We start from the raw sequence: 26,103 nt of genomic DNA, 5'->3' as shown, positions 1-26,103 counted from the left end.
AAGACTGAATGCATGACAGATTTCAGATCAACGTGGGAGGTTTTACTTTATCCGAACAACAACACAACATTGCGACACACACCCTGGATAAATATTTACCATCCTTTATTTGTTATAGAGGTAGTAAATGTTAAGATGTAATACAAGTTTCAACTTCTAAAATAAAATATTTCTGTATACAGACTGGCTGCTGAACTCTTGGCAGTGGCTAATTTTAAGTACATGATTACGTTGGATGTGACAACCGACGATTTTATATAGTAACATAACCATAGTAACAGTGCCTTGTAAATCTTTTACTAAACCTTAAACATTAATACAATCTGAAATATCCAGTGGTAATCACTTACTGATTTTTCAGACAGCAAAATATATTCCTACTGTTTGAAAAGTTAGGATGTTAGGAATATGCAAACACTGGAATAAGTACTGTATATAATAGTGTTTACTCTTTAAAACTGTAAATTTGATATTACATCTCAGTTATACAGTTATGTTGTCCATTTACTATATTAAGTAATTTGTTTGTTCTGTTTTTCTCATTGCTAGCTTAACGTAACACTAATAAAACCTGTGCAACTTTTTGAGCATAATTTAAGACTCTTGACCGATGTTTACTATAGTGATGTAGAAGCAAAAGAGGTAGTATTTCAACACTCAAGGTCAACTCGTTTGACCTTGTCAGAACTGGTGGGAAAGGCTTCGCTTAATGTTCAGCCAATTATTACACAATTATAAATTAATTGAAATATAAATAATGAAAATGAAGTGGGTAGAATCCAGCATAATACAGCATAAAGAAATTTATTTTCGACATCAATAATAAATAAAATTAGCAAATACAATTCCTGTTGACGTTATACTACTATAAACTGGCTACTAATATTAAAAAGAATTAACAATCAGTCAAAAAGTTTAAGAATTAAGGAAACATTATCAAGTAAAGTTTGATTATTCACTGTGACTTTGGGATCAGGAATTAAACTTATTGACTTTATCGGGATATGTTGATTCAAGCTTGCTTTAAGCAATATATTTTGACAACTGAAGAAGAGTGTAAATTTCAATCCTCAACACTATTGGTCTATTCTTGTAAAATATGACGATAGGAAATGTCCAACGTGTTATCCTTTTTAATCAACCATAGTCAATAACGTAATTCAAACAAAGAAGTCGGAATACGATGCAATGGTGGTCAACGGATACACTGTTGTACAGTAGGAAACCGCTAACAGCTATGTAGCATTCCCTGCAATGAACAAGGTACGTCCCTGGTTTCAGGAAAGTATAAAGCGCTTGACCGTGGTGTACGTGCTTTGGTTCGGTGATAGCTTCTGTTGTCTGAATGGGCCTAAGAGGTTTTGACAAACTACAGTAAAGCAGTTTCTTCTCTGAAATGCATTACAATTTGGCCTAATGATAAGCGATTTTTATATTCCATATCAATATCTTGTTTGGAGTGGTTTAAAATCAGCAAAAATTTTGGCTCGGAATGCAGTTATTTATCGGAATGAACGGCAGTAGTTTCCAATGTTTTAGAAAATAACCTTACTAGCTCAGTTGGTATTGTACCGCTATTTAGTTGTCTTTTATATAATAGATATTTTCGCAACCCTGTTACTCGTTACTGGTTAATATAAGTTACATTCGATTTTATTGGCGGATTAATGACCTAATTGGCATGCGTATTAATTTTATTCTCTCTTGAATTTCGTACCTGACCATCTTGCTGCGGAGAGACATATAGCGCGCCATGTCCGCGCGTTTAACCGAGTTTCTGATTTAAATTCAAGTCTTTGAATCTGATTTCAAATTCGGTTTTTGAGATTTCTAGTTTACTAGTCTTCACTTTTTCTGACTACGGCTACAATTTCGGGCCAAGATACTCACGCCCGCGCTTGTGAGTCGACATTAAGGTGAAGGGAAATTAATGTTGAAATTTAACAATTATCACGTTCGTTTGCGAAATTCCCATAGAACATTGAAATCATTGGGCCCACCCCTATGATATCATTTACTTCATTATCACTCTATTTGGCGTCAACGTGGAAATACATTACTTTATTTTTTACATCTAAAAGTGGAGCTTTATGTTTATTTGCAACAATTAAACATATAAGTAAACTTTGCAAATATCTCAGCGGAATCCAACCCCATGTGTTTCATCCATTCTGTACCGTATAGGTAAGGATATTTGATGAGAACTGTGATATTATAACTTTATTCTCATATAATTAACATGTAATTGATATCTCTAAAGCCGTCCGAGAAAAGATTTTTAATTACAATATTTAACGGAAATGGTGAACCAAACTAGGTTCTTAAACAAGATATTGAGAAGTTAAGTATTTATACCAAATCACAACTTTTTTGGCCTTCTTTTGGAATACGTTTCCACATGCCGCATTAAATAGACATGTATATATAACATTTTGAATCGGGTGTGGCTTGCGTTCTAGGTGTCATGTTCGGTAAAGTATGCAGCAATTTTCGGCAAGTGTTACCATTAGGAAGATTGCGATAGGCTGCGATAGATTTTACACAAAATCTATCTAAAACAGAGGAAATAAAAATTTTATTACATACATGAATTAGCTTTAAAACTGTAAATATATCCCACGATATTACATTATAATGTCCTTCGAGTTAGAGAAGGAAGATAGCACTATTTTTGAAAATACACGATTTTAGGAGTTTATTGGAAAGTTACGTTCCAAATAAGGTGTTAACTTGAACATTTAAAATTCAAAGTAGTCTATTAAATAGCTAGGGTATGTTTTACTATGCACTATCTTTATATTAGGTTTAGTTAAAGTTATAACTTTTTCCATAGCCTGTTCGTATATCATCAAACTGCTCGTGTTGAACTTAAGATCGTTATGATTATTCTGTTGTTGCGTAAACAGGATACTCAAACAGAGATTTTATTATTAATAAAAGAGTTTTGAACTATCATTACAAAAGTTAGGAAGCCACCTAAGATCTATACAAGATGAAATGAAACTTTTACGAGAAATATCCACGTTACATGACCTATTACAGTTTTCCTCTTTCTCCTTTAATTAATAGAGACTTTTACTTTACAGAACGCTTCGTTCTTCCGATGCCTAACTGTGGATTTTACAGATTTATATGTAAAAGTATGTTAAATATATATGTTAGGCAAATATTACGTATTTGATTTTTTTCAGATACATGAGCAGAGAAACATAAGTTGGAGCTGTATTACGACATAAAAAGCACAATTCTCTTGACAACAACGAGCGTTCGGTTCTCTTGTTGGCTGATACAGCTGCCGCCTGCAATTTAGTGCTGGGAATTGAATTATTCAAGAAAGGTCACTTTTTCTGTTCCATTCCTTTTATAACGACTGGCAAAAATGTTTGCATTTAAGTGTATGCATTTAACTGACAGTAATAATATGACTTTAAGAATGAGAGTCATAACTATAATTAATTTCAATAATGCAAATTAAGCATAAAACTACAACCACGTTAGTTTATCTATAAAACTTAGCGATTAACGGATTAAATGTATCAGGGTTCCGGAAATTCGTATTAAAACATCAAGTCAAAATAAATTGTTTTAAATATGTAAAATTTAATATATATATATATATATATATATATATATATATATATATATATATATATATATATATAAAACAGTTCAAACATCTATATAAGAAATGAAAGGTACTAGTTCACGTTTTCTCCTCGAAATAGTATCATTTGCTTTGTTGTTTCAATCAAGAAAGTTTATAAAAAAGTCTGCTCCTATCGAAAAATGCCTACTTTTGGTATTGTAGTAGCATTTGCTTTTTTTCCTGATTTAGATAATGTATATTACGTTTGTCTGAAAAATCTACTTCGGTCAATAGATCAATACTTCCAGAAATTATAATCTAATTCCACATTTGTAGCGTTTCGATTGTTACCTACATCTAAAAAATATATAATACGTAGGTCTGAATAGATTACTTATGTCAAAGAGTAACCACTTTCGGGTACCGGTATTCTGTTGAGAGTATGTGGCACATGTGTGTAAAATTTCCTTTCTAGGATAAGTGGAAATGGAAAAAACTTAGATTTGCAAGGGATTTCACACCATTTAAACAGTTAATATTTATAACAACTGTATTTTTTTCATATTTAATTGATAAATAATGTGTATAACAATTATTTATAGGTCAGAAGGGAGTTTGTTATAAAAATTGTTTTTTTATTTTCTATGTAAGTCACGAGGCACGTGTGTTCAAGTTTCACTTTTCTAGGATATCGAGAGAGAGAAGAACATAATATAGTTCTGTTATTAGTTACAACCTTATTTAGAATCGTATGTTTTTTATCTTCGCTCCTTTGAATTATTTAGTTTTTATATTAAAAACCTTTCCCATGCAAGTGCCAAAATTTAAATTTATGTAATATCGGGTATTTGGAGAATTAATGACGAGTTAATGAGTAAGTGAAGGCTTTGCCTTTTATATATAGATATTAGCTAATTCATTTCTACCAATTCAATGGGGGTTTGAATCCTTAAATTGTTCAAATACTGTGCACTCCAGGCATATTTATGATATTTGCTTTTTTATTAATTTTGTTAACACACTGTAAAGATAAGCTGTTTATCAATAGTTTACGTTTAGTCGCTGTAGTCTAATATTGGTTTAATAACACTTCTATAAGCCCTGTATTATGACCAAATAGTTACAAGTAATAAAGATTCTTGGAGTAATTTTAAGGATTTCAATTGTATACTACTAGAAATGATTATTCATTATAATATAATTCATTATAAATATCAATATTTTTTCCAAAATTAATGTATTTGCAATATTTGTGAAGCTTCTCCAAATAAATATTTTCATCTCTAGGTGATTCCGCAAATGTATAAATATATTTACATGTTAAAAATAAATAAATAATAAAAGAACATATGGTAAAACTGTTTTAAATGTGGTAAGATAAAGAAAAATATTCAACTGGAGTTACATTTACGAGTAATGCAAAGGTGGCAAAGTTAATGACTTTTTATATTAAAGTTCATGCAATTAACGCAAATTTGATTAAGTCAAGAAATATAAATAATATCTCACAAACTAACGCAGCATTATACATATAGCGTTATAAATAATTGTTCAAATCAAACGGCACAAATTAAAGTAGAATCAATAAAGACGAGACTTGTACAAATCTTCTATAAGGTAGTCATACTGTCAAGTGCAATTTTGTTCAGTCAATTGATTTTTTAATCTTGAAAATTACTTCTCCTCTGCCCTCTTTCCTCCAGGAAAGTGGTTATGAATAATGGAATTGTGTATAAAATATTCAGTACCTTTCAATGAATTATAAGATATGGATGACTAGAATAGATAAATAATTTTAATTAGAAGCAATCGTAAAATTAATATTAGAAAAAAACATACATAACACAAATAATAACCAATTTGTACCACACATTGTCTTTTTCCAATTGTAAGCAACTAAATCAAACTTTAATAGTAGCTTCTTTTCTATTGTAAATCTTTTGAAAAAGTATTATAATGAGTAAACTAGCTCATTCAATATATATCTGTCTAGAAAATGTACTGTTGCGAAAATGTATATTACAAAATGTTTAATACTGCGTTTCATGACAGTGTAAATGCATGAGAACTATATTTTTTTCTTTTAGAATAAACAATACGATAGTCTTCATCAGATAGTACTATATTGTTTAATCCTTAGCGGGTGACGCCAAGTGCTGAAGAAAGGAATAAAAACTTATATTCACACAATATATGTGGCTGGTATAGTAAAGTATACTCGTAGCTTACTCATTTATAAAAAAAATTTCGTCGCGGTTAAAAACAGATTTACTTTTAGTGGTCTTTTGAAAATATTTACTTAAATATTTACTCAGCTGGTGGTGTGCTCATAATCTATGTCCAAGGTAGAAAGGCTTTATTGCATTGTCATTTGATCTCGACTGTAATATGTTATCATATGTTAATTATGATATCGTAAACTTATAGTTTAAAAGTTATCAATCTTAATATTTCTTGTCGGCAGACCATCTGTATTAACTTACTGACTAACAAGTAGTTAATTACGTCGTGTGGTATTTTATTGGAAGCCTATCCCATGAGGTTAAGCTATAGCTTTAGCTGAGTTGTCGCATTCGTCTATGCGCAGATTTGGGATTTTCTGCTGTTTAGTTTGATAGAGAAGTCCAAGGCCGGGGCTGCTTTTTGTGACAGACTGGTCTAGGGCCGGGGTAGCTTGTTGTGAAGGTCAGTGCTGTTTGCTGTAACAGACTGGTCTAGGGCAGGGGCTGCTTGGTGTGACAGACGGTTCAGAGCCAGTGCTGTTTGCTGTAACAGACTGGTCTAGGGCAGGGCCTGCTTGGTGTGAGAGACAGGTCTAGGGCAGGGCCTGCTTGGTGTGAGAGACTGGTCTAGGGCCGGGTACCTTGGTGTGACAGACGGTTCAGGGCCAGTGCTGTTTGCTGTAACAGACTGGTCTAGGGCAGGGCCTGCTTGGTGTGAGAGACTGGTCTAGGGCAGGGCCTGCTTGGTGTGAGAGACTGGTCTAGGGCCGGGTACCTTGGTGTGACAGACGGTTCAGGGCCAGTGCTGTTTGCTGTAACAGACTGGTCTAGGGCAGGGCTTGCTTGGTGTGACAGACTGGGCTGAGAGACCACCAATGGAAATGTACTTGGGTGAAATCATTAATCTGGAGAACACAGGTGGTATTAGTTCAATATAGTCATATACTTGAAATTTTATTTGTTTGTATGTTTTATTACTGACAAAGCAAAGAAATAAACGAATTCTTTGTAAAGTAATATACGAAAACTTTACACGATATTGGGGAAAGTTTTGAATAGAGCAGCTGGCAAAACTGGGAGTAGATGAATCGTTCGACTTGTATAAACAAGCAGTCTCATGAGCCACAATATCAATAAAAGATGTTGCGAAACAGCTTCGCTGCTCTTAGAGCTTACATAATTGAATCTAAATAAAGTATCCTAATTTTAACTCTAAGGCTGCGGCGGGCGGGCGAACAGTTATTATATGTGTATTTGCTTGGTTAATACGTAGTTAATCTGTTTATATATACGACATTGGTTCGATGAATCGTGGCCAAAATATCCCATATGCATTGCCTTTTCTCTGGCGATGAGACAGAAACATCGTTTGTAAGAGGAACAAAACAAAATTATCCATCGTGTATTTATACACCTAATATATATTCTGTGTTTCATTAGTCCATATTCGTTCCTCTCTTCTCGTGATTTAGAAAGCGTTCTTACCATCAGTAGGTTAAACTCGATGAATATCATTAATGGTACAAAGGATGGAGCGTAGAAGCACGTATTATGTAAAAGGGGTATCGAATTGCACGTACTCCAGTGCTCAGGAACTGCACGTAATCTGCTTTCTTTGATCTCTCAATAACAGTACTTTGAGGACGAAAGTAGTTTCTGGAACGCCACTGGCATATCGTGCATAATGCTACTCATGTACAGGCATACTTCTATGTGGAATATAGAGTTGGTTCAGCATAACTTTACAAAAAAAAACTGAGGTTTTCGAGATCTTCAGAGTCGTAAGCTTGTTACATAATCGTTTAATTGTGAAACTAAAAATATTATAACTTATAAAGGATTCTATTATTACAATCTAACTGATTTATTTGATTTAGGAATTACTGATTATAAGTGAAGTAACAACTTATCATTTGTTTTCAATACTTCAAAGTAAGAAATAATAAAATTAAGAATAATAACTTTCTATTGCTTGAGAATATTAATTAACTATATCATATAAGAATAGTTTACTTTGCTTTGAAATCGAGACTCAAATACGAAATGTTAAATGTTGCTCGCTCGGAATTATTATTGGGAACGTTTTTATTTTTTACAATCAGCAAAGTCCTGAATATCTGCAATTTAAGGCAAATCAATTCCATTAAACAATGTGTAACAGTACAAAAACGACACAAGATACGTGGCACACGTATACGTTTGATTGTACCTAACCGTGATGAACAATCACTTGCCACATGCAAGGTGAGAAATACAAATGAATTATTGTATTTAATTGGAATAAACTATAGTGGTGATGATAAACTAATATTAAGTAATGAATTTTATGCGTTAAACAGTTAGAAATGTTGTATTAAATTCTATTAATTCTTATTCGTCGCGTTTGGTTGCAAAGGTAAGATAAAAATTAATAAACTTTCCATTGCGTTAAATTAAAAAATCTTCGCAACAAATATTGTACATTAAAGATATATATATTTTTTGTTTGTTTTATGTATACATATATATATATATATATATATGTTGTTTGTTTTATGTATATATATATATGTTGCTTAGCTCTATTTTTTTGCGCAATGAAAAGTTTCTAAACTTTAGCTTAGCTTTGCAAGTAAACGCAACGCAAAAATCTCTAAATAGTTCATAAAGGAATTGTTTGCAAATAGATTTAACAAATATAGATCCAGTGAGTCCTTTACTAACGCATTGAATTTTGCAACAACGCAAAAAACTGTACTCTTCGATTGAAATATTTCTTAAACAACACGTTACTTGTAATGGAAGTGATCAAAAGAAATACCAAGGATGAAATAGCTATAATTTTGTATTGACTCTACTTTTAATAGTGTGTAATAAAGTTATCTAATAGTAGTACTGCACCTAATAAATACAAAATTTGCAGAGATACTTAACAGCATATAATTCTTTCTTAGTCCATTACATCTGGCTTGCAAAAGACACTTGACATTTGGATGATTATACTTTTATTGTTCTGTGACCTACTAACCTCAAGATGTGCAGAACTACTTAACAACTTATAATTGTTCCTTAGTCTCATGCAGGTGTATTTAACTGCCTTGCTAGGGACACTTGACATTTGGATGATTACACCTTTGAGTCCTTGTTCCGTTACCCACTAAACTCAATTCTCCCTTAGTCTCATACGTGTGTATTAACTGACTTCCTAGAGGCAATTATGATTACGATGATTACAATTTTGAACCCTTTTTCCGTGACCTTCTAAGCATAAAATGTGCCAGGATTACATAACAACTTATAATTCTCCCTTAGTCTCATGCAGGTGTATTTAACTGGCTTGCTAGAGACACTTAACATTGGATGATTACACTTTTGAGTCCTTATTTTGTGACCAGCTAACATCAAGATGTTCAGAACTACCTACCAACTTAAAATTAACAATTTTCTAATTGTTTTATAGTGTACTAAAACTATTAAAATACTGATATTTAAAATATGGCGTATAGAAACGGTTATAGCAGGATTTTTTTTATTATAAGTACACGTTGCTTTAGTTTAGTTTCTGAACACTTCTATCATTCGAAATTTATTTATGTTGAGGTTTTAGCTTTATAGCTTTACCTGGTTTTAATTAAGAAGAAAGCTGTTTGAACTCTGTCACGTAAAATATTTCAATGTATGTTATGTGTTTAAATTAAATTAACTTAAGATATATAAAATCTCATAACTAAAAAGAATCATAAAACAATGTTGAGTACAAGACAGTTTTTAGAAGTGCCTTTCAGTACATCATTTCCCAGCAAAACTCGTGTTACATTAATAGTTTAATATAATATTAATAGGTTATGTTCATTGTAAATTTCCAAATTAAAATGCATAAAAACAATAACAAACACGAGTTTTTAGATTTAATACGTTGTAATTTCATTGTTCAGTAATGGAATACGCTCACATTTTTTATGGTCCTATCTGTAATTGATGTTCTTGTAATATAAATCCTAATTACTTCATCTATAAACCGTACAATATATCATATACCACTGTAAATGGTTTAAGTACTGACAAATTATCCGATAAAATAAGCCAGTGTTATAAATGGAATCCCGATGGAAAACGTGCCTGTCAATACAAGATAATATCTCCAGTGGGATTAGCAAATATATTCGGTTATTTAAAGCGACAAAATAAACAGTTTAGGTCCCAGAGGTGTGCCTTACGTGTAAATAATACAATGCCGATTAATTTATGTTGTCAATATAGCGGTTTTATTTCGAACGTACCGTGCTGGGTAAAATAAACAGCAAAGAGTTAATAATACCAAGAACACGTGTTTGGTCTTATGTATAAAAACAATTTACAATTTCACCGAACTATTTTATGATCCGAAATGAATAAATGAAAATCTATTGAAAACTTGTAGTTAAAATTTAAAATATCTGAAATTTAGCATTTTTAATAATAATTATCTACTTCATTAAAACAATAAACAAAATTGTATTGCAAACTTCATTTTATAATACTGATTAAAAAACCTATAAACGAAACCTATGTTAAGGTTTCATAGGCACAGTCAATTCCACATATTATTGTGTGAACCTAAATATATTCTATTTTGCATGTTTTGGATATCAGAAAATGAAAAATGTAATAACAATAATAAAGTGCTAATTTTCATCCCTGTGGCACATCGTAAAATCATTAACGGAGTAAAATGCCTTTCACAATTGAAAGTATCTTAATCAAAATTTAATTTTTTGGGTTTATTAATTCCTTCAAAATCTCCAGGGAGCTTATTGATTATCTTGCAACCAACTAGAGAAGGCAAGTGTTCGAACATTGTCGTTCTATGCTGTTCCGTTCCGAAGTTGTCCCTGCCTCTGGTCTCGTACTGGTGGACATCGGCTGTACAGGGTGACCTCGAGAATATAGATTTTGGGAAATGTCAAAAATCCAAGCTCCCCGAAGGCAATTTTACAGGACTTTCTGGGTTTTAGTGGTCGATACATACCTATAGCTCAATAAAGGATTTGATCTCTTGTTTTGTATTTGATCTGATGCAGAGTCGTGTCGTTAGTATATTAAATCACATGTCCATTTTGAATTAATGAATTTAAATTGTTGGCGTAAATGAGAAAAATATGGGCTCCAACATTAAACTCTTGGGAACGCCATAGGGCAATTTTACTTTGCCTGACAGGATGGTCGTGATCTGCACACAATGTTTTCGGACCACTGAGATATGACGAAAGCCATTTATGCGGCTGACCTCGGACACAACATGTCCATAACTGATGCAACAGCGTCCCATGATGCGCACAGTGCCTTCGAAAGGTCGAGAAATGTGCTGAGCACTTGTTCTTGCCTCTCCAAGCCATCAACAACACAGTCAATGAGTTTTGTTTTACAGCATCAATAGTCGATTTTTTCCTGAATCCTCATGGTTAAGAATTTCATACCGTTCAAGAAGACCTTCAAGCCTTCTAAGCGACGGACCTTCTCGAAAATCTTGCTCATGACTGAAAGAATGGAAAAAGAACTATAATTACTTGCGATGCAAGTACCGTCCTTTTTGAAGATCGGAACCACTCTTGCTGTCTTTAAAGCTCATGGGAAACGCCGTGGGCGAAGGACAGATTTATTGACTTTGGCACATCTTGACAAACCATCTTCAAGTGGTGTCAAAATGTGCTTGAAGCAACGCTTAATCAGCCACACTGACACTCCGTCGATGTCCCTGCACTTCTTTGGCTTCAGATCCCTCAAGACGACTGCCGTATCCACCTCCCCCACAAGAGACAGAACCATGTAAGAGACCGGTCTCACTACTATTTTTTTCGATAGGGTTGTCACAACTGAAAGATGTGCTTAGTACAGCCACAGTCGAGAAAACATATTTAATTCGCTAGCTACCAGAAAAGGGTAGTCTCTTAATTTACCGTCAATTTTGAGCTTCGGCTTTGATTGTTTTGAGTAGTTTGTTTGTGATGTAACGACTTTTATTACTACCCACGCCCTTTTGAAAAGTTTTGGCGCTCTCATTTTTGTTCCACATCCCGTGCTTTAGCGGCTTTTATTTACTTACTATAATTTTGGTTAAATGCTCTCATCACAGGTACTAGTTCAAGGTCTTATGGCACAACGGCACCATTAAAACACAAGATAGTTTCTAAATATCTGACACGTTCACTACGTAAAAATTGAAAACTAAAAATGATGGATAGTAGTTCTTTATGTAATAATATGTCAGGAGATGGGATATTCAGAATTTGTCCTATATGTAATCACTATCTTAAGTACTGCAGCTACACGTATGCAATAAAATACATAAATACATACCAATAAATGTACTATACATATAAAACCACACGTCTGTTGTATTTCCATGGGTACTCTTATTGTAGGTGGACCCAGTGAACTTCCCTCAGCCCTCGTCATGAAGATGCGGGCGTGAGGCCGCCCTGACACCATGGGCAATACGGCACAGGGGCGGCGCAACTCTATGCTGCCCAAGCAGGAGAGCAGCAGCAGTGACACAACTGCGGCCAAAGGTGGGAAGAACTCGAGACAGAACACTTTACAAGAAGAGGAAGACTGTGTGACGGAACTGCAGGGTGGTGGTGGAGGGGGAAACGATGGAGGGGAGTCGGAGGCTCTGACCGAGCGGCAGAAGGAGCTGCTGACGGAGTCGTGGAAGGTGGTGGAAGGAGACATCGCTAAAGTAGGAGTGATTACTTTTATCAGGTGTGTTGAATTCAAAATTTAGCAATTAGTGGGTTGAGTAGGGCACCTTTAATCAGTACTTGGAACTTTTTAATTACTAGGATGTTAAGAAAGATACTACAATATTTACTTAATAAGAGGCTTTACTCTACTGTCTATCCTTAAATATGCAGTACAGCGGAATATATCAGATAATTTAAGTAATTTTATTAGGAAGGATAAAAACCTCTGAGAGCTAGGAGAATAAATAATAAATGGAAATAATTATATTTAGTACACTGGACGAAAAAACATTTTCATCTTTTAAAAAAACACTGTCTTTGTCACCTACCAGGTTTGCAAGTTTTAAATTACACCAAAAACTCAATTTTTTTATTTGTCAGTCCTTATATTTACAATAAAAAGTAAAGAAAAAGTAAGGGATAAAATAATTTTGATGGGTTTCTAATACCACTAAATTTATATATTTAAAGTTTTCTTTGTCATGAAAATGTTATTGGTGATTCAAACAACTTTTGGTATTAGCAACAAACTTTTCGTATATTAGTACTTCTTTTATTAATTATATTGAATTGTATAAACTAACTAACCTTTTTTTAAAATTCCACTAAATTAAAGTATTTATTATTTAGTTCTGGTTAATTTATTTGTAAAACATTTATTTTAATTGGAGAAAACTTATTTGCCTTACCAAATTATGATGGGTCTTTGGGAATTAGTTTAAACGAACCCACACCTCGTTTTTGTTACACAGCACTGAAAAATCTGAGTTACATTATATGCATCAGTAATTGTAAAGTATGACATTTTAATTCATTTTACATTCGTTTTATCATAATTTTTTCAAAATATGAGAAACTGTAGTGAACTGGTTTTCAGTGAATGCTAGAAAATATTACCTTTACTTCCTTATTACGAGTGAATATATCGCCATTCCTTACATTTATAAAGTAAACTTTTACTAGCGATTCTTTTATTGAAAGCATGGAAATAAAACTGTGTAAGTAAAAGCTTTAGAACCCGGCAGGATTACATTACACAGAGTTTCTATAAATTCTCTAGTTAGAGCACTCCAACATTTGATTGTTGGGTCAAAATAAATAAGAAATATCATATAAAGTATAGCCCTATCTTGCTTAGCTTACAATCATTCTGCTTGTGATTTTTAACAAAAAAAATATAATTGAATTTACTAGATATGTATTCAAACATAAACAAAACGTTTAATCTACGTGTAAGTAAGACCTACTTTAAATTGACGTTTTAGAAACGTTAAGATAAATAGTTAAGAAAGACATCTTTTATGAAATAAGTCTAATAATAATAAAATAGGGGGTAATTTTTAAGGAAATTATTTACACCAATTTCATGTTACTATGACATATTTTAAAATACTTTGAAACGGGAACTTTTATCAAAACAAATTCCATAACGATTGTTTAAGTAGAGAACAAATTAAGCTGTTAAATGAAACACTCAGCAGTTAAACAGCATCAGTAAACTTGATTAGTAACTGTATTTTAAGTGAGGGGTGGCCTTATAAAACCTTTTCTTTGTTATTTGACCAAAAAAACAAAACATTGGTCAAAACTTTTATCTAAAATTACTCCATATTTTATATTCTTAAAAAGTTGTAATTCAATGACTTGTTTTTGAGTTAGTGTAGCTGGGACATTTTGTATGACTATCTTTTTAAAACGTAATACAATATTTTTCTCAGCCTTTTTTTCAAAGCAAGTTGTACTTAGACTAATTATTTTCAAAAGTTTAAATATTTTATCTCTATTCAATTTTTAGATGTAACTTTGTTTCTAAAAAACACTAACACATAGATAGACGGTAAACCAAACAAGATAAACTATTACTTTATATTATATTTCTGACTTATTTTGATCTGGAATAAATAGTAAAGTTTCGTATGACTTAAAACTCTTACATATACTCTATAAAATTCCATACTGCGGTTTAAGACTCGTAATATGTAATTCTACCGATTCCAAACCTTCATTTCATTAGTTACAGTAAATCCTTTGAAAATTTAGTAATAAAGCCATAATAATGTTTGAATTACTGTAAATTATGTTTATCAATTTTATTAACAGGATAATAATTGGTAGTTCTTTGATAATAATCAGTGTCATAATCTACTTTGCTTAATAAAGTGGCACATAAATTATATCTTACATGTTACAATTAACTATCGTAACAAACCAAGTTAATCAAGTTAACTCTGGAGAAGTCTTTGGTACACATAAACGTTTGGTATTATTGGGCTATTATAATTTTTTTAAATATAGAAATATTTATTTGCTATCAAAAAACTATTAGATGAAATATATAAAACTAATTAGGCTATAGCTACATCTAAAATATAAAATACGTAAAGTTTAAACACTTTACAACTTCGCTAGGTTTGGTCCACAGTGTTCCTGTTTCAAAAGGTAACATTGTGTAAATGAATAATTTGGTTTCAATAACTGATAAACTCATTGTAACCATAAAGAAAGAAAAGGTTTCCTATAAGTAATTTCTGTGAGCTTTAGACATTGTGAACCTCTAAATCAAGATTTAATTATCAATGATAAAATACAATTTCGAACTATTATTTAACTATAAGTATATTTTTGACATGAATAATATAGTATAAGGAATTGAAAATGTTTCATCTAAAATTTTATGAGCTGCTGATATTTATTCTGTAATAAATGTTCCTCAGGATCTATTTTAATTATTGCTTTAATTGCTAGTATAACTTTTTAATACACCTCACGGTATTCTTGTCATAAATACACAGTCAAAAGTATTATAATATATATATATTATATACTTATATATGTTATATATGTTATAAAGGTATTTTCACCTTTTACTGAGCTGAACCCCCGGGAAACAGTTGAAATCGCAGGCTGTATCATATGCTTTATTTCCAGCCTGTTCGAGATAGACCCTGATGTTCAACAGCTATTTCTACCTTTCATGTTTCATGTTTCAGCCTGTTTGAGACACACCCTGATGTTCAGCAGGTGTTTCTACCTTTCATGTTTCATGTTTCATGTTTCAGCCTGTTTGAGACACACCCAATGATGTTCAGCAGGTGTTTCTACCTTTCATGTTTCATGTTTCAGCCTGTTCATGTTTCATGTTTCATGTTTCAGCCTGTTTGAGACACACCCTGATGTTCAGCAGGTGTTTCTACCTTTCATGTTTCATGTTTCAGCCTGTTTGAGACACACCCTGATGTTCAGCAGGTGTTTCTACCTTTCATGTTTCATGTTTCAGCCTGTTTGAGACACACCCTGATGTTCAGCAGGTGTTTCTACCTTTCATGTTTCATGTTTCCAGCCTGTTTGAGACACACCCTGATGTTCAACAGCTATTTCTACCTTTCATGTTTCATGTTTCAGCCTGTTTGAGACACACCCTGATGTTCAGCAGGTGTTTCTACCTTTCAACGGTTTGCCCATAGACGAGCTGAAACACAGCAAACAATTAAGAGCACATGCTCTGAGGTATGCAAACACTCTTGTGAGGTATTTAGTTGTATCGAGTAAAAAAAGGTTTAAATACTTTGAAAACAGTTTCACTGTTTATAAATATTTATGTACTGCGTAGTTGATTCTACGCATAGTTTTAAAAACGTTTCTGTATACCTCAGTTTGGATTGCAGATGATAGGCATCATGTGAATATTGGAAAGGTAAAGAATGAACAGGTTAATCCAAATATTGGTTTACAATATTGAACTTGAATATGCCAGGATTATTTGTTATTAAACATTGAGTCAAATTCGTCTTCGACAGGATTTTTTTCCAAACACATTTTGCACGGGTCTGACAAGACAGCAAAGTTGTTATAATCATTGCCATACTAAAATAAAAACGTACACATATATATATATATATAAGACATATATGTACTAAAAGACACGTTTTTACTTTTCAGTATAGTAATAAAAGGTTTACTACAGTATAATTTTCTCAGATCTTAGTTTTTTTTAAACTATACCTTTGAAAAATATTAATGAGTTTAACAAATCAAAATATTAGTGTCTCTGATTTTTATTAATAGCGACTTTCACAAATGTGTATGTTTAACTAAAACAAACTACTTTTATGCTGTGAAGCAAATGTCTTCAGAATAAATCTTTATTCAAAACTGTTTACTGTATTATTTTCATAAAAATTTAGTTTAATATTTAATAATTTTATATTTCATTAAATTAAAATTGTAATTGAATATTGGGCTTTCAAAAATATCTTGACATCATATCTTTCATCATCTTTCAAATCATATTAATATATACATGCAAAAGACTGAAATACGCTTTAAAATATAGAAAGTAATTAGTAGCAGATATTTTAAGAAGTAAAAATATCCATTTTACTGAAATATTAAAGACGAATATTACGTTATTATCTTTATGTAAGAGTTAGTAGCCTTATGAGTATTAGATCATTATTAAATACATTGATAAGTCAATATTTAATGTTTGTCAGAGAGTTAATTTTATGATAGAAAATTAAGTTGAGAGTTTTGGCAAAGACGGCTTCAGTACTCTTAACTATAAATTTAAACTTAGGTAATTTAACTTATCATGAGGGTTGTAAAATAATATATTTATTCCATACTCTCTCTTATAAAAATGTTTTTATTAAATAACTACAACTCACAAAAAACAATTGTACACCGTGCATGACACGATTATCATTTAGAGGCAATTAAGCCCTTCATTATACTTTTATCAAGCTAACCACCCCCTCCCCTCAACACCATCTGTTCTTCCCCCAGACTTAGCTGCAGGTGTTGTCAAGTAACGTCACACAAGCTGGCTTTAACGAGAATGTCTGAAGTTGGGCCACCACAATGTGCCCTAGGCCTTTTGTGTTACTTTGAACTAGATGGCTAATACTACACATACCAGTATTATAATGGGTGGATGAATAATATTACTTTTAAAGTTATCCTTTAACATAATAGGTTATAAAAAACATGTAACAATATTTAGTCTGCAAATTTAAAATACCACTTTAGTTTTTAATACTTACATTTACGAAGCCTGTAATTTGGTTGCAGGGATCTTAAATTAATTCCATCTTTAGACAAGATTAAAAGCGTACTCACAAAGTATTATATCAGATACTAAAAAAATAAAATGTTAAACACATTGACATAGATTTTTAACTAAATGTGAGTTAACTTCACAGAATTCAGTGATTGAGTGCTTTATTTTGGAATATTTTAAATTGGGACATTGATATTACGCCTACAATTTAAATTACTAAGCGAACCTAAATTTAGGTTCCTTGAATTTTACAGATCATAGTAAACATTATGCATAGCATAAATAAAGTTGATATGACAATAGCGTGCGCACTAACACTCAATGATTTTGAGTACGTTTATTAAGCAAAGTAAGGGTAAGTTTGGCAGGGAAAGATCAGCCAACGAGGTAGTAATAAGAAGTTTTACAATATAGGTGAACGCGATAACGAATCAAAGAAGCCAAGAAGATTGCATACCAAACCTCTACGTATGATTCATGATGTGAGTCAATGTTACACAAGAGGGTGCGAGTTAGAGTTGCCGAGATACAGAGAGGTGGAGTGGTACAAATGACGTGATTCAAATAACCAATCAGAATGCAGTTCAAAGGAGACACCTGATTTGGAGATGTATCTCATGTATGAAGGATTATATTAGCATAGAATGGAGAATGCGATGGCATTTATCAACTAATATCATTCTAATACAAAACAAGAGCATATTGCAATAGATTGTAACTATAATTTAAATATTTTCTCCAAGAAATATGATATTTTAATAAATATGATATGATATAATGTTTTATTTTATTCCTATAGGTTTTACGTTTAGTACTTAATTTTTGCTTGTTAAAGGCAAAGTCAAGAGTGCACATGTAAACTAATTAATTTATGGAGCCGTTTTTAGGAAATTACTTGAAATACTTGACTCTCACCTTATTTATTGATGGGTTTGTCTGGTTAAATAATTAATTAAAAAGTTTTTGTCCTTTAGTTGTTAATAATATAAGTTTGATAGTTGCTTAAAATAAATTCAAGAATTTAAAGTCCTTTAGCTGTTCTTATGTAAAATTATTGAAAGTATACAACATTTAAGTTAAATTTTCTGTTAGGAATATCACCAAGTACATTGGCAGTTTAACCTTATGATCGATCTCAGCTGATACGCTTACCATATTTCTGTAACTTAAGACGGAATATAAATATAACATCTTAAATCTAACCTTAATTGTTAAAAACCTAACAAGAATTAACTGACAGTTAGTTTTCTAGGTTGATTCAACCTAATTCAATGTACGTAGGTTAGTTTCATATATCATAGGTACACGTTATCAATATCTTTAAACTGGCATATGACTTGACCTTTGCTTGCAAGCAAGTTTACGAACATTCCATGAACTTTAAACTTGTACGGTAGATAGACCAGGCCAAAACAAGTTTTACTGTATTAAAAGGTACGTACAAACTAAATTTGAGTGCTATATCTCAAATGGATCTTGAAATATTATTTTCAGAGGGAAATTTCCGGCATGCTATTTTGTATTTACTTGAAACTGATTAATAAACATTGATTATAACTCGATTTTGTATTTATAATGCATTTGATGGATTCAAAACAATTAAATTAATGTTATAGCCTAGACGAGAGTCAGAGTTACCGGGTCTATTCTAGTATGTCCCCGCATTTTCTATTTTAATTTCTATAAGTTAGATTACGTTACTAGAGCTACAAATGTAATTTCAAATTACAATTACAATAATTTTCAAAAACAATTGAAAAACGAGTTTATTAATTTATACGAAAAAACACAAATTAGTAATAAAAGATGTTTAAAATAATATACTATTCTGGTGGCCAGAACGCTTTAATGTCCTCTAGCATTTGTTCGAACCTGTGTTTTGGTGGCGATGTTTCCACAGAAACTCACACAAGTATGAGTCTAGCAAGTTGAGACTTGTACCGCATTCGTTCCTAGTATTACTCCGTTTTGCCGACGCCCAGAGCGATTCGATTCTAGGGTGTGTGCTCCTGTTGGAGGATCAACAAAATTTTCAGAATGGATTAGATCACGCGATGCTTGCCCGCTGCGCAGCGCTTCGCGCTGCTTGCTCTTTTAGAAAAAAAAAAAATTAACTCGAGCTTGCAAAGTCCAAGCCCAGATCAAGCGGCGCGCGTATATCACTGATAAGATAAGACGAGAGGAAAACGCACCTTATATAGGTGGGAGGTGGCCAAACTCGTGATTCGTCGGTTAAAAGTGACCAACCAGAGTTTCAGGATTTCCCGCTTTTCAATTGACAATGAATTAACCGCTTTAATTACGATCTTTGTGAATGCGGGGACATATTAGAAAAGACCCGAGTTACCTTATAACAAGTAAATAAAGCTCGAAAAATCTTATTTCTGATGTTTAGTTTGTTTCAAGAAGTGTATGGGTAATGATGATGAACATGTTAATACATAATTACCTGAATAACAAGCTGGTCCGTTGTAACCTGAAGGTAATCTCCGTGTAGGTGAAACTTTAATAAGCTTTACATGCATCAGTAGTTTCGCAGGATATTAGATGCTCCTTTGTTTACAAACAAAGCAGAATCTAATATAAAATTATATTAGGTCTGGCTGGCATGGGAATATCTGGTGAAATAAATAAACAAAGCTGACTGTGCTCTGCACTGTGTAGGGTGATGGCGTTCGTCCAGAAGGCTGTGGCAAGACTGAACGAACCGGAGAAGCTGACCACTCTGCTCAGAGAACTGGGGAAGAAACACTACGGATACGGTGCCAAACAGAAATACGTAGATGTGAGACCATAATCCGTTAATGACCCCCATAGTAGACTTGGATATAGGCTAGTTTAATCTAAAAAGTGTTTTTTGTAATGGAACTTTGGAAAAGTTGTCCACACTTTTATTTGAAAGTATAATCAAACGTAATTGCACGATTGTTTATGTTTTAAAATGCTTAATTAATAGTATATTTTTCGCAATTTGTAACGTATTTTTAATATGTCGATAGTAAAAGAGGATCTATAAAAGTTGAGAAAAATATATTCAAGTTTAAAACATAATTTCTGTATACATTAGAGAGTATTTTGAACTGTTATTGCCTCATTAACAAAATTTTCATTGTTTAAACATTTACGGCATCATTATCAGTGCATTAAAATGATTTAAAGCTCATCTGCTTTATTAATAACCGACTTTTATCATCTAGGTATCAATATATTTGTATTTAGATTTAGCAACTTGTATTATTCTTTAAATATCTTTCATAATATTATTAGTGTTTTCAGTATAGAGATTTAAAAAATTAAATCGTTCCCCATCTTGAAATGTGATATGATAATGTATACAGTATATGAATGTTTCTCTTGATTTGAGAATGCCAGGAATATAATTGTGTCACGTTTGAAAATCTTTTATAATGACTAGGTTTTGAAACAAAGAATAATAAAAACTAAAAATATAGAGAGACGGTCAAGTAAGAATTTCTGAGCTGTGTTTATATTACATCTTTTGTTTGTCTGGACACGAAGACAAAATTTCCGAAGGGATCTTAAAAACTTTGTATATATAGAAGGCGTTTGTAGACCACTCTTCTTTAATAACGGATTTTCTTTTAGTATTATGTAAAAAACTATATTTAAACTAAAGTTTTGTAACTTTGATGATATATATGACAATTGCTAAGATTTTCGAATAGTAAGTGGTTTGAGTATTGTTTTTCTTCCATAATTTTGAGAGTTGTCCATTATATGTTTGAATTATCTTTTAGCCAAAACATTTATTGAAGTTGATTATGTTTTTATTGAGAAATATAATCCCAAAGTGATAATCAGTATATCATAAAGAAAGATATACTAAAAAATTTGACAATTTCTATATACTTTTAGAGAAGCAATCGTAGCACGTTTGTTAACCATTTTAGTGGATATTTTAAATTGGAAGTTTTGCATATTATTGTGCATCTAAAATTTTAAAAATAATACACATATAATATGACAGATTAGTAAGTAATAAAAATGTGAAAAAATCATTAAATACTTTACTTAAATTGAATTCAGTTCAATGTTTTCCTTTGAACGTGAACCAGCTATTGTGTAATATCATTCTTCGGAATTCTAAATTGAAATAAATATTAGTCTCAAAGTCATAATTGTAAAACACTATGCAATACATTTGTTTCCTTACTTTCCTAATTGCCTGATTCTTATGACTCGTGTTTTTAATCATGTTAGCCACGGATTTGATATACAGATTTTCATATGTTGTCATATAAAGATACAACATGCCTCAATAAAATAGGTTGTTTAATAAATATATATGGTTCTTTGCATACTTATTTTTAATTCAATACGTTCTTTGATATAGTCAGAGTTGGGCAGTATTGGTTTTAAATTAGGAAGAGTTTGCCTTATATGTAGAGATATTTTAGCATTAAATCTTTACACTAAAACAAATTTTAAGTCATATATTCATGTATACGGTTCATTATAGCTTTTTACAGTATATTCGATTTTGAGTTCTAGATTTTAGATGGGACGCCTAATATGAATAGCAAAAATAAACGATTCAATAAAACACTTTTTTTTGTTGTAATTTGATAATTGTTTTGAAAGTCTAATTATGAAATATACTGTATTTTGTACAGTAGAATGTACAGTACTAAAGTTTATGTGATTTCAACAATTTTAGCACTCATGTTCAATTATAGGTTGATTTTGTTTCAGCTAATTGGGCCTCAGTTTATCCTTGCCATCAAACCCTCCCTGGAGGCCCAGTGGTCGGACGAGACTCACGCGGCATGGACAGCTCTCTTTGCCTTCATGGGTTCTATAATGAAGGACGCCATGTCCGCGGAGGAGGCCGCCCAGAAGGCCCAATAGCTAGGGCGGAGGAGGTCTTCGTTCTCCCGGCGTCGCTGGAGCATCGCGCGCTCCAAGCAGTAACCGGTGGGACTTCCTCCTCTTCACCTTCACCTTCTGGACTCGTTGTTCATGTGTATCCTTGTCGTGGTGGTAATACTGTCCTCCCTGATCTGTACATAACCTTTGACTTACCTTCAAGTACAGTGATACCAATTGACTGTTTGACTGAGAACCATGAGTTCGTTGTTCCTTTAAGACTTCAGTGCCGACTTTGAACCACTTTGATACACTAACCTATAAGAAATGGATCTCGTGCTTACATTGGAAGGATAGTTTATTGTAAGAATCATCTTCCAGATTTAATTTAATTAACATTTATAATACGAAACGTTAAACATGAAAAATATTACACATTATAGAAATAATTTATATTATTAAACACAGAATTTGAATCACACACGTTTCTGTTTCTTCTATTTGGTAATGATTTTCAACCATTAGTCTCTAAGGTTATTTTGATTATATAATATATTATAGTTTAAGGAATGTATCAACGCACAAAATTGGTAATACATTTATTCTTAACTAACAACTTCATAAAATTATATTGGAATTAAAATCTGATCCTTTTCAAATTTAAAATTCCTACACCACTCTACACATCAACAATACATGTCAAAGTAATAAATGTTAACCTCATGTATTCAATATTTTATGAATAATTCATCAATAATTTTTAATGATATTAAGTGTTTTGATATACATCCAGTAAGGTATACTATTTTTGGGTGCTACAAAATAAAATAATGTCTCGGAAACATGTATACACTTCATTAATGAAAATATAAATTGAAAACGATCATCTACTACTTAAAAACCTACTTAGCAGGAGAATTAATATATTATAATATAATTTGTTTTTAAAATTTTTTATCAATTCTCTTTCTCACCTGTCTATTATAGTAGTATACTTGTTGATCCTTTTTAAAGTAATTTCGCGAAGACCTACAGGATTAAAATATTTAACATAGCCCAAAAGTGAACGACTGTGCGATAATATAGAGTAATTTATACTGTGCAAAGAGAAATGTGTATGCAATATCTTAGATAAAACATTTTATCGGGATTTTTTTGTAAAATTAGATGGTCGAAGTATGGTTTCTAGATAAATTGATCGAAACCTAAAGATTTCATCGACTCGCTTTCATTTACATCCGTTGAACACAAACTGTTTTTATGTCCCAATTCTCTTGCCTATCGCTTAATCATGTTTGCTGAAGACCAGTTGGAAAACGAGATTTTGACGTAACTAGGGGCAAGCATGGGAGGAATTTTGGAGAAGTAAGAAGCAGAGCAATGAAAATTTGTGCTCACGTATAAAATCTATCAATTGTACGTATCGTCATACAGACATTTTATTTCACGGTTTTGACACAAGTGTATAAAAAATTACATATTTAGCGTTTAGTGTAATTATATGTAATTTCGAATAAATATATCAAACAATGGCCATAATGGTACGATTGTAATACGGACTACTGTACCGCCAAACAATACACAATGGGACAGCATTCCATGAATGATGGTATAATGCCGTGTTGTGTCGACTCTTTCCAAGAGATAAAGATGATACAAATTGCAATGCTGCGTGCCATTTATATTATCTGTACACACAAAAAAGTAATAATGTAAATATAAATTGAATTTTTGAACAATAATAGAGCTAAACTTCCAAACACGACAAGTATATGAAATAAAATAGTTCATGATGTGTATGCAGTTTTGAGACACTATATATCACTCGTAAGTCACTAGTCACGTTTTATAATTGTATAACTACTAAAGCTCCTCCTAAAAAATTTTCATACGACATAATATAAAATTATTATAAAAATACATCTCTATAAAAATATTTCAATAGGTTTTGGCAGAAGTGTAGAAAATATGTTCAGTCATATACCTTTGAAATAAAGATTAATTGTCAAATGTAACTTTTGCAGTGCCTAGAATAGTATTAGCTTCAATGTGTCCCATCATGACATACTATATTTATAGTGTATATAGATTATTGGTTAATGCATGTTGCTAATTATTTTCATCCTATTTTGAGTATAGTTGAAACATCTATAATTTTTTCAGTGAACACGAAACTGTGTATAACAACATTTACAAGACAGTCTAAAGCTAAACAGTGTAGTTGTTTAATACAAATTTATTTTCTGAATATTGCCTTTTATTTATATTTACATCATACAAATTTAATTAGAAGATTAAAAGACACCTTTCAAAAATAACTGTTTATTCAAGATTATTGTTTTAGTGGTAGTAATTATTAATGCTGATTAATACTTATTCATACTGAAATTTTATATTTTATAATATTATTACCACATTGAAATGATTTAACACGTCAAAACTATGTTAATATAGCGTAATATACAATACTGACTAATCCCAAATAATAAGTAATTTAAGTTTGAATTTCTAATGTATTATAGTACATATACAGTTTCTTTAGTGTTTTGCAAACTCAAGAGTGATTGAATTGCAACATTTATATGGGTTGTTAAATATTAATTATCACTTGGTTGAGTTTGGCAAATACTTTAGTAGTTATTGAGTTTGAATCGAATTCCTTCAAACATTCTACACTGTATAAACATGTATATGTAAATAGTATTATGAAGTGATATCACTTGATGTAACAGGTCATTTATATTGTGTAGAATGCTAAAGTAATAGCATTTATTTAGAAACGGCAGTTAATTACAGTTATTTAATTATTATTTTAAATTGTAATTAAAACTATGCTGTTTCAAAGACTCTAGCAAATGGTTAAATGGCTTTAATCGGATTCCATTGTATATAGACAACTATAAAATGAGTATATTGTATGTTAAGTTGGTATTACACAGTGGTATGATAAATAAACTATTTATTGTAAATTTGTTGGAATCACTTTATTCTCCTTGTAATTTAGAATAAAATCTTTTATTTGTTATAGTATTAACGCAAAGAGCACTCATGAGCATTTAATAAGCACTCATCCTCTCGCTCTGTCATTAGTGGTTCTGGATGTGTCAATCCTCTAAGGTTTCTGCATAAGTCATACATTCTCGATGCCATGTTTTCGTGAGGATTTCTTATTTCCTCACATACAGACTTCGTCATGGGTTCAAATTTCATCGGATACCCATCTTTTGCTTTTCACCGTGCTCTAATTTCTATGATGTTTACTGTCCTTCTTCTAATGCTGCCAACTTTTTTTGTAAAAGAATTCTTTGTTAATTCCTTCTGCTCATTCTCTTTTAAGAGTTGAAGTCCATAATGATTTCACTATTTCTCAGGGGTCCTCCCAAAAAGCCTCATCACACTCTATGCCTTCAGTATGCTATGTCCTTGTCTTCTATCTGCCGGCTGGCTTTTTTTCCTGATCCCATCTTCTTCTTTGTCTGACCTCTGACTCACAGATTTTCCCAGACTGCTCATAGAGGCAGAGAGGTGTACTTCCCGACTTGATTTCCCCGTTTCTTTTCCTGACCTCTCTTTTTGCCTTCAAACTTGTCCCCTAATTCTCTCTTATGCGATTACCTATTTTGATTTTTTTAATGAATTCATATTCTAGTTGTTTTAATTACGAACAAACAGTACTCCACTATTAAATACTACAATTGAACTTTACCT

The 26,103-nt window shown here is 31.9% G+C and overlaps 1 protein-coding gene across 2 annotated transcripts in view; it reads left to right on the top strand.

Moving 5' to 3' along the window:
• The window catches only part of LOC124356880 (non-symbiotic hemoglobin 1-like), a 132,251-nt gene extending 106,887 nt beyond the window's left edge, over positions 1-25,364 (top strand). For both annotated transcript variants that reach the window (XM_046808154.1, XM_046808155.1), the window contains exons 2-5: positions 12,189-12,528; positions 15,912-16,016; positions 20,233-20,353; positions 22,282-25,364. In XM_046808154.1, coding sequence (XP_046664110.1) covers positions 12,254-12,528; positions 15,912-16,016; positions 20,233-20,353; positions 22,282-22,437 — 657 coding nt within the window. In that variant the 5' untranslated portion in view covers positions 12,189-12,253 and the 3' untranslated portion in view covers positions 22,438-25,364. The remainder of the gene's footprint in view (positions 1-12,188; positions 12,529-15,911; positions 16,017-20,232; positions 20,354-22,281) is intronic.
• Positions 25,365-26,103: the final 739 nt, after the last annotated feature.

The sequence above is a fragment of the Homalodisca vitripennis genome, chromosome 3 (genome assembly GCF_021130785.1).
Source record: "Homalodisca vitripennis isolate AUS2020 chromosome 3, UT_GWSS_2.1, whole genome shotgun sequence".
NCBI lineage: Eukaryota > Metazoa > Arthropoda > Insecta > Hemiptera > Cicadellidae > Homalodisca > Homalodisca vitripennis.
This window is presented reverse-complemented; position numbering and strand designations above follow the sequence as displayed.